The following is a 10,268-nucleotide window of genomic DNA, read 5'->3' as shown; positions in this document are numbered from 1 at the left end:
GGTAATTTAGATATTTTAAAGGTAGAGTGTTAAATTTTAAGAGAGAAAGTTTGTTTATATAGATGGTATAGATTAAGGACTTTTTCTCTCTCTAGAAGGTAAAATATAAATAAAAAATGAAATCTAAAAAAACTAATACACGCCTTCTTTCTTTGTTTGTCTTTGTAAAACCTCTACTATAGGCCCTGCGTTCGAGAAAAGAGAAAAAGCAAAATTCCCAATCTTTCTCTGTTGGATTTTACGCAGAATCCTCTGTTTTTGCTGCATCACAGTTTTATTCCAGATTCAATTATTACATATATACAAATTCATCTACACATACATACATACTTTTTTGAAATCATATATATACACACACACACACTATATATATATATCTTCTTCTTCAATAGAGGATTTGCAGAGTATTCTGATGATCATCAGCTTGACACGTCACCATCGCACCGACAACACATACATACAATTCTTCTTTTCATCAAATTCCACCAACTTTAATGGCCAAACGCGGTTATAAATTGCGTATCCTTTTTTTTTCCCTCTCATTTATATCTTGTATCTATACATATAGATTATATATGTATATATATATGTTGTATTATTATTATGTAGATGTATATATACATGCTATATAAAATTATTCTTGCATCTCATTTTTCTCTCCTTTTCAGCTGAATTTATGTTGACTTGCATCACAATTTTCTTCCAATTTCTTAGATTAATTTTTATTTATTGATTAATAGATATATTTATATGCATATTATATCATTATTATTATTGTGTGTGTAAGTTTTACTACATAAATGTTTTTTTTTTTTTTTTAATTTCAGTTTATAATTAGAAAAGTTCAAAATAAAAATAAATTATTTCTGTAAGTGCAATGTAGTCTCCCAAGTTGTATATTGTATACATTAATTGATGTGTTAAATGGTTTGATATTTCTTGACTATAATTAATTAATATATAGAAGAGTTTGTGGCACATTCTGCAAATGTGAATTGCGTCAAATTCGGAAAGAAGACACGCCGGCGTTTTGTTACAGGAGGTGATGATGAAATGGTAAATCTTTGGACCATCGGCAAATCGACATCCATAACGGTCAGTCGTCGCTTCCATTTTGTTGTAAAAATAGTTTTTTTGGAATAAATGGAATGGACTTGCTAGTTTGGTTTTATGGATTTCTCAAGATTATAGCTGCTTTAGGCCCCGGAATTTTAAAAGCCCCACTTGTGCGCATATGCCTATATAGAAGCCTGTTTTTAAACCCAAAACGAAGTATGAGTATTATTGAAGCTCTTTTTTTTTATATACTTTTGAGACGACTTGTAAACAAATAGCCAAAATGTATTAAGATTTAGTATCTGAAATCGGTTGAGACCATAGGCATATGTTTTGTATATTATGGAAAAAATATCACTAATATGCAAATTTGAAGTTTGACTTCTTAAATGACTTGGCTTAATGTTAGGCACGTAGGAATAAGTCTCTAAGATATCATGTATTTCATGAACTCTGGGGTTTGTCAAAATTAGGCATTTGGAATTTTTCATTGGATATCGATCAACTATAGTATGAGTGATATCCAGTATATGTAATCCCAATCCCGAATTTCATCTTTCTGTTTGGACTGGATTTGAGAGGTTTGATTCATATACTACAATGTATAAGTTTTATAGCTAACTATACAAGTCAGTAATGCATAGTGGTGGTAGGTATATCAAATCTTGTTGTACAAATGTCACCTCCCAATTTGACACATGAAGGCTGCTAATGTAATTCCAAGTCAATGAGTTCTCATGGGGGATGGCTTCATTTCTGACAAAATTGAGGACTTAATTTCTCCAGTTAATAGGACTGAAAATGGCCCACCAGTGGTAGACTTTTGACTTATCTTTATGGTTTAGTTCCCAGGTCCTTGTTCAATACTGGATACAACTAGGAGATAGGTGGCTTTAGGCTTTTGACAATAAATAAAGGGATTAGTGCTTCCGGATGCAATGAGCTATGACTGATTGTTTATGTTATGTAATGATGTACTCGGGTGTCTAAAGCATGTAATTAACTCCTATTTTGGTCTTCAAAGTGAGTAACCGGCTACCTATTGAGCCGGTCATTTGTTACATGCTTTAGACCAAAATGGGAGTTAATTACATGTTTTAGACACCCGAATACATCATTACATATCATAAACAGTCGGTCATAGTTCATTATATCCGGAGACACTAATCCCATAAATAAATTACATTATGCTTTTATATATTTGTTATGTTCTAACTTCTAACTGAAAGCTTGACATAATGACTATGCTTAAGAGCACAATTTTTTGCATAAAATGGTGGTATGACAATTCAATTTCTACTTGGGTTGTATAACAATTCAATTATTAAATTACATGCGACAATCATCGTAAAAAATTTTCTGATTACTCCCGCTACATTAAGTATGCTAGTGTTTTTTATTAAAGTAATTAAATAATTGATACCTATTTTTGGGTTGTCACGTTAAAATTAAAAGTTCTAATGGCTGAATTATAGACTTATTTAGATTTGTATATAGTGTCTTTTATTTTTGAACGTTCAATTTTTGGGTCTGGGGCAGTATACAAAAGCCAACTAGGGAATTTAGGAAAAAAGCCCCACAGACCTGTCATTCTAAGGAGTTGAACCCAAGACCTGTGAGTAAAACAGGATATGTTCTTTTTGAATTTACTTTCCATAAAAGCCACGAATATAAGAAGGAAGTAGAAAATAAGAATAGTATTTATGGTAATATAGTGAATATAATAATACTTTCAATATTGCATACTAACCAATGCCTCTTGTTTAATTAAAAGCCACGCGTCGATGAAAGATGTGCCAGTTGAATACTTAACTTGGAAACCTATTTAGATGATCTTATAACTCTTCAAGAAAATGTACACTATAATGCTTGTTGAGCTGTTGGTCCCTTCCCTTTTATCTAACCTTATATGATGGATACTTTTGTGATATGGTACAGAGCCTAAGTGGTCACACAAGCCCTATAGAATCTGTAGCTTTTGATTCAACTGAAGTTTTAGTGGCCGCTGGAGCTTCTTCTGGCGTGGTAAAGCTTTGGGATCTGGAAGAGACAAAAGGTATGTTGATTCAATCTTTATGACTTACATTTATGCTGTTTAACTAATGTAATGGATAGTGGGTAAGATATCATGTCTCAATTATGCACCTGTATCTGAATGTCATCATTCGGTAGGTGCCGGTCAGACGTGGTTGTTTAAAGGGATGTCATACATATGACCTGTCATGTGTATACACTCAGTCTTACTGGGCTAAGTGTAATGTTTATCATTTGTGATATAAATCTACAGTGTTGATTTTTCCCCTTGTTAAAACAAAAGAAAAATAAGTAAAGCATATCATCGTTTAGTATCTAAAATATTAGCTGGTATTGTTATTCAGAACTCATACTTCCACTTTCTTTTCCCTTTCCGAAATTGTCTTATTTGGAGAAGTATTAGTTCCCGTCAGGCCAAGTATATTTTGCTTGTTTTATGATTGTTTCTCCTTAAGTGCAGTGGTCCGGACGCTTAATGGACATCGTTCGTATTGCACTGCTGTGGAATTCCATCCTTTTGGCGAGTTTTTTGCATCAGGTTCTATGGACACTAACTTGAAGATTTGGGATATTCGAAAAAAGGGATGCATTCATACATTTAAGGGTCATAAGCGAGCAATTAGTACCATCAAATTTACCCCTGATGGTCGATGGGTGGTGTCCGGGGGACTTGATAATGTTGTAAAGGTATGGCCACTCTAATATATCAGCAGCTGAAGAGAATTTGTTCATTTAAGTTTCTTCTTTTGCCTTGAATAGATATGGGACTTAACTGCTGGAAAGCTCTTGCATGAGTTCAAGTTTCATGAAGGGCACATTAGATCGATGGATTTTCATCCCCTTGAGTTTCTTCTAGCAACAGGTTTGTATCTGACAACGACTTCTATTTTCTTTTCTGTTTTTATGTTTTTGTTGGTGAGTTAAATATGAATTCTGCTGTCTTTCTTGCTAATAGTTTTAGTTGGAAGCTTATTCTTCTTTTGGGTAAAGGGTTCCCCAGATTGAAAGCTTTCTCATTCATGGCAATTTTGTAAACTTGATTGCTGCTCTATTTCTAGGGCAAAATGTTAATTTTGTGCAAATGACACACTAAAGCAGCTACTTGCTCTTTCCCGCATTCAGTTTGATTAATATTACAAGCAACAAGTATTCTTTAATGTTGCAGATCTCTTACCAGTGTTTGTATCTTGAAAATTTGCTGCATGAGCACCATTATCTACTTTAAAGTTCATAACGTAGACAGATTTTTATGTTTTTTTTTTATCTTTGATGTGATTATAGTACTAACACAAATAATTTATTCCAGGTTCATCAGACAAGACTGTAAAATTCTGGGATTTGGAAACCTTTGAATTGATTGGATCAACTCGGGCTGAGGTATTAATGGTTTTCTTCTCCCCTCCGTCTTATGCATAACTTTTATATATTTTGGGATTTGGAAACCTTTGAATTGATTGGATCAGTCTGGGGAGGTTTTGTGTGAACATTTATGGTTGCATTCATTCTTCGTTAACACCAATGTTATTACTGTTGCATAAACTTTTATATGTTTTTGTGCTCCACCAAATCCCTTCAAATTTTTACAGCCCTTTTCATTGACATTCCAGGAAACCACGGTGCGCTCGATTACCTTTCACCCAGATGGGAGGACACTCTTTTGTGGATTAGACAACAGTTTAAAGGTTTTCATATTCTCAAGTAAATTTGTGCTTTGCTTTTTCAGACCAATAAGTCTCAGTTGTGTACACCATTCCAATTTAAGGTTTATTCATGGGAGCCCATGTGCTGTCATGATGGTGTTGATATAAGATGGCCGACGTTGGGTGATCTTTGTATCGATGACGGGAAGCTTTTAGGGTGCTCATATTATCAAAACTCTATTGGTGTTTGGGCCTCAGATGTTTCAGTATGTATCTTTTCTCTTTTCCCTGATTCAAGAATTATTGTTGGAGCTTTCTTTCATCATTTAGGATTATTTGTCTCTAATTTGATGCCCTCATGTACTGGTTTCCATCTTGAAGTACCTTGTTTCACATAAAACCAAGATTAAAAACTCATTAGTGTCTACTTTTATCTGTTTGTGAAGCAAATTGAACCATATAGGCATAGCATGTCAAGCAAGGGAGATACTCGTGCTGAGCCAAATATTGATACTCCAAGAAGATCCTTTATACCTTCTGATGATGACACAAACCCCAGAAGGTCCGTTGTACCTCCAGATAATGACACAAAGGATATCAAGAATATCTATGTGGACAGTAAGTTGTTATTTGTTTTTTCCCCCAATTCACCTTCTACTTACAACAGCGTAGCTTGAATAAGTTGTGAAATGTATTTTTATTCCCTGATCTTCTATTACCACACACTTGAGATATTAAGATGGAAGAAACTGTATGAAAAACGCCAAATATGCAGCAAGTGCTTAACATCTGTTTTGGAAATATTTTCTTGTGCGGTTTTCTACTTCCTAATTTTTATTATTTTTTACTATATGTTACTGTAATTAACTATTTCACATAAAGCTGCAGGCATGTCGCTGAACTTAACAAATACCAAAGAGACTGATATTTTGCAGCTGCCAAAGCATGTCCTTGCTACTGAAAAGATCCGGCATGATAATCCTGAAACAATGTACTCAGTCACATCTAGAAGAGATTTGGTTGTTGATGGTTCGATTACCAGTGGTGCATCATGTAAGCCACTTCATAGGCGCAGACCATCAAGTACTAAATCAGATATAGAAGAGATCTCAGCAAGAGTTGAATTTGTCCCGAATAGTGGATCAGCTACTCCTACAACTACAACCATCCAGAGAAGGCTTTTTGTAGATGATTTGGCTAAAGATTCTTTGAAGGTGAAGACTCCTACTACTTGTGTAGCAGGAGATTTTGACAAATACCTGTCTCCAAGGACCCTTCCAAAGAAAAACAGTAAGTTATGAAATGACAGTTTTAAATATCAGGGTGATCCGTCTCTAATGTGTTTAGTGTTTCTGATATGGTATTGTGTTACCAAGCCTCTCGATGATGGGACTGGGAGATATCGGGTAGTACCTCTCAATATTTGTTCTTCGTCTGCTTTACGCTTCTGTTTATCAAATGTATGTATGGTATCCATTTAAACCCATGAAATCAGTTATGGAAAAGAACCCCAATGGATGACACTTTAATAAATCAAAATTGACTTTGTGTATATCATCATTTTAGTTACAATACATGTTTTGAAAAACTTGTTTCTCATAATTCATCTTTTACCTGTGTTAAACTGGTCCCGCTTGTTCTTTAACTTTTTGCAGTTAATATTTTTGATTTTTAACATGGAGCTGGTCTCTTATTTTAGGTGATCTGTCTGCTGATTCAAACAAAGGTTTGAAACCCATTAAATATGTTAATGGAGGTAAATGCTAAAATAATACTATATGTGTTGTTAAAGAACAAGTCAGTCATAGTTCACAATTTTATTCCTTTTCCCCTTTTTGCAGTGGCAGTTGTCAATGGAAGGACTCGCAGCCTGGTCGATAAGTTTGAAAAAGGAGACAAATCAGATACCAATGAGTGTCAGAAAGGTGACTTAACTGCTCATATATTACCGAACACAGATAATGTACCCCCCACCACAGTAGAAGAGTCTATAAGTGTGGTCTCTTGTGCAATGGATGAAGCTAGAACACCTATGTCATCAGAGACAGCTCAATCGGCTTCTAATGCAGTATCAGAAGCCAGATCGTCCTCCACGGAACATCATATACACAATGTTGTTTCCAGGGCAATCCCTGAAGCTACAACCTTGCCAATGCCAGTAAGGATACCTGATAGTGTGCCTTGTGCACAACCCATGATTAAAATATCCCAGATATCATCAAAGACACCTGACATGGTTTCAAGTTCAGTAATTGATGCTAAGACATCACCGACATTTTTAAAAACACGTGATTCTTATCCAGAGATAAATTCAGAGGAAGCTAAATCTTCTCCTGTTTCGATAGTACGGACACCCAAGACTTCCCCTAACATGGTACATGAGAAAGTTAAGGTTTCACCAATTCAGAAATCTGTTGCTTCCCGTCGTGTAGTACATGACAAAGTTAGATCGTCTTCAATGTTGGTTACAAGAAGATCTAGAGCTTCCTCTTATATGATACCTGAGAGAAATAGAACCCCACCTCAATCTGTTGTACCACGGCATGATTCTTCTCCTCACATGATGACCAATAAAACTAAGTCTTCTCCCTATCTGGTAAGCGACTGCCTCTGCTATATGCTGACAGTATTGATTATGTTGTCAATAGCATAATTTTTTAAATTTATTTGCCATTGGTGACTGGCAGGATAGTCCACAAACCTCAGGGAGATGTATTAGCAAGTGTGACGATGATGATGCTGATGTTGAAGATTTGCTGCTAGATCATGAGTTATTTACAAGCACTCTTCGATCTCGCCTTACAAAGCTCCAGGTAGCTTTAAGTTATTCAGTATTTTCCATTTTACTAGTGCAACCATAGTTCATCTTTCTAATTCTTGCCCATGTTTTTCATACATCAAATGAACTATGTATAATGTTGACCTTTTGAGGCTTGTCATGTCTTGCTCACTGAATGAATTCATTCATTCAGTGCTTCAAAGCTCAAATATTTGGCATACTATGTAAACTTCAATTCTCATGATAGATTGAGGGAAACTTTTGACAGGTGGTGCGGAATTTTTGGCAACAAAATGACTTGAGGGGTGCTATTAATGCGTTGCAGAAGCTGCCAGATCATGCTGTGAGTATCCATGGCGGAACTTAACTTTGTCGTTTGTGTATGTGTGAGTTAGTATTTGATGTAAGATTGTCTATCATTCAGGTACAAGCAGATGTAACTAGTGTTATGCTGGAAAACGTTGAATCCTTGACGTTAGATTTGTTCTCTTGCTTGCTCCCTCTGCTTTTGGGTTTACTCAATAGCGAGACAGAGAGGTACATAAATATTAACGTTGTTTGATATGTTCACCTTTTAGTGAGCACGATCACTAAATCATTTTATGAGGGCAAATTGGTCAACTCTCTTTCTTTTAGCCAGAAAGTTGGACCATTGGGTAAAGTCGGGACATAAAATATGATATTCTCACTAATTATTTATCTTTTTAAATGATACAGACATATCAATGTGTCACTAGAAATGTTATTGAAGCTTGTAGCAGTCTTTGGGCCTGTGATTGCCTCAACAATCTCGGCACCTCCAGCTATAGGTGTTAATCTTCAAGCAGAGAAAAGGTTTGTTTTCGTATTTTTCATGTGTGGTCATTATTTCAGTGTTTTTCTGTAGATTATCAATCGTTAATTTAATTATCTATTATAAATCAACTTTATGCTACAACTTATGATGTGTAACATTTTGGTGACAGACTTGAATGTTGTAGTCAATGCCATGCCCAGCTCCAAAAGATTCAAAAAAGTCTTCCGGGTGTCATACGGTATACACTTTTCTGAGATGTGTTATGTTAAATATCAGATTGTTGAAGCAGACATAACATATTAGAAGACACTAACATCATTAGACAAGTGTGTTATAAAAGCATCAAGTTCTCTTTTTTTACCTGGTGTATTTTTTGGCATCGACAATTAGAAAAATCTAAATATGACATGATTCTTTTTTCTTGTAGGCGGGGTGGTTTGACAGCACGAAGTGCTCAAGAACTAAATCTTGTACTTCAACAATCATGACCTTTTCAAGCACTACACAGTTTTGTCTTTGTGTTCCTTGTCTATACAGACTACAGAGTATCCAAATTATTTTCGGCAAGATAAATATAACAATGGCTGACGAGTCAAGGAATATGCCCCCAATACCTTTTGTGAATAGTCACACTTGTAATCTTCATTGTTCAAATGTATATATTTTTTTATGTGAAATAAAAAGATGGAAAGTTGGAAACAGATAATCGTTCCTATACATTTGCCATAAAGTTGGAAACAGATAATCGTTCCTATACACTTGGAAAGTTTCAGCTGTAGAGTGAATATGTGCGTGTTGCCATGTTGTAGAACAATTTGGCCATTCCTTGTTCATGCAAGATCCAGATAATCGTTCCTATACATTTGCGGCTGTGGTTGACAACTTGACATTTTGCCAATGGTAGATATGTGAAGTGAAGTATACATGGCAAGCAAGCGAGTGGCGATACATCAAATTCGCTTCTGTTAAGATTAGTAGTTTCATTTCATAAAGATGACTGCTGTCCAAGTTTTTGAAAATAAATAAATAAATAAGTTTTTTGAGGATATGAAAAAGTTTCATCCATATTATACATGTATTCAAAGGATTCGATATCTCTGTTCTTTGTGTAATTATTCTGTCTTAGTATGTTTGAGAATGTAAGGTCGCGTTTGGTTCACAGAATGTGATGGAATTTGATAGAATTAGAATTGAATTCCATTCCTTAGTGTATTTAATTGGTTAAAGATGGAGGAATCACATTCTGTTGGAATGTTAACATTCCATCATTTGATGGAATCTCCATTCCTTAGGAATGAGGGAAGGAATTTCATTCCGTCCTTCACTTGAATCTTTACAAAATCAAAAACATTCCGTCAAATTTCATTCATTCAGATTCCAATTCCTTTAAAAAAATTCATTCCTTCCAAAAACATTCTGTGAACCAAACACGCCCTAAGAATAAAGGGACACTTGTAATCTTCCTTGTTCAACTTATTTTGGAACTTTAATGTCCAATTAGCAAAGAATTTTTTGTCTACCAACTAATTTAAGCAGATGCACATGAACTTGGGCTGACCCATTTCTTTAAATGTCTACCAAAATCGATTATGGATGCGAAAATGTCACCATCCCCTCCTGCAAAACATCGCCAGTGTCCACTACCCGAGATCCGTCTAAATCCTGTTAAAGGTGGATAACCACTGGCCTGGGACCTAAATATCATTTGGCCCTCAGGTCATGGGTCGAACCACTTAAATCGGTTTATCTATTGGATGGCTTATTAGGTCGATTGATCCAGTTTGTAGACCCATTGGATAATGGTTGAGCAGGTTGAGTCTAGATCAGATCTGCTTAATTATCTTCTCGACCTCGTACATCATTCAAGACATTCGATTTTAGGTTCTGTTAAATCATGAGCATGAGGCTAGTTTTATTGGATTATTTGATGAATAGTAGAATAAAAATAACTATAAAGCCAAAA

At 35.2% G+C, this 10,268-nt stretch overlaps 1 protein-coding gene across 3 annotated transcripts; it reads left to right on the top strand.

Annotated features, from left to right (window-relative positions):
* Window positions 1-360: 360 nt before the first annotated feature.
* Window positions 361-9,006, top strand: LOC122596106 (katanin p80 WD40 repeat-containing subunit B1 homolog KTN80.1-like). Of its 3 annotated transcripts, none has more exons than XM_043768627.1 (18): window positions 368-519; window positions 965-1,095; window positions 2,995-3,112; window positions 3,551-3,777; window positions 3,850-3,952; window positions 4,397-4,467; window positions 4,698-4,772; window positions 4,853-4,996; window positions 5,177-5,348; window positions 5,619-6,020; window positions 6,430-6,486; window positions 6,572-7,326; window positions 7,418-7,543; window positions 7,778-7,852; window positions 7,934-8,046; window positions 8,227-8,343; window positions 8,475-8,543; window positions 8,733-9,006. In XM_043768627.1, the coding sequence occupies exons 1-18, from the start codon at window positions 495-497 to the stop codon at window positions 8,791-8,793; spliced, it is 2,841 nt and encodes a 946-aa protein (XP_043624562.1). In that variant the 5' UTR covers window positions 368-494; the 3' UTR covers window positions 8,794-9,006. The 3 variants fall into 3 exon arrangements, with proteins under 3 accessions (XP_043624563.1, XP_043624562.1, XP_043624561.1); XM_043768626.1 differs by having other exon boundaries at window positions 5,613-6,020; XM_043768628.1 differs by lacking the exons at window positions 7,778-7,852; window positions 7,934-8,046; window positions 8,227-8,343; window positions 8,475-8,543; window positions 8,733-9,006 and having other exon boundaries at window positions 361-519; window positions 5,613-6,020; window positions 7,423-7,537.
* The last annotated feature ends 1,262 nt before the right edge of the window (window positions 9,007-10,268 follow it).

This window comes from Erigeron canadensis, chromosome 4 (genome assembly GCF_010389155.1).
Source record: "Erigeron canadensis isolate Cc75 chromosome 4, C_canadensis_v1, whole genome shotgun sequence".
NCBI classification, from domain to species: Eukaryota; Viridiplantae; Streptophyta; class Magnoliopsida; order Asterales; family Asteraceae; genus Erigeron; species Erigeron canadensis.
Note: the sequence above shows the minus strand (reverse complement) of the source record. Positions and strands in the feature narration are given on the sequence as shown.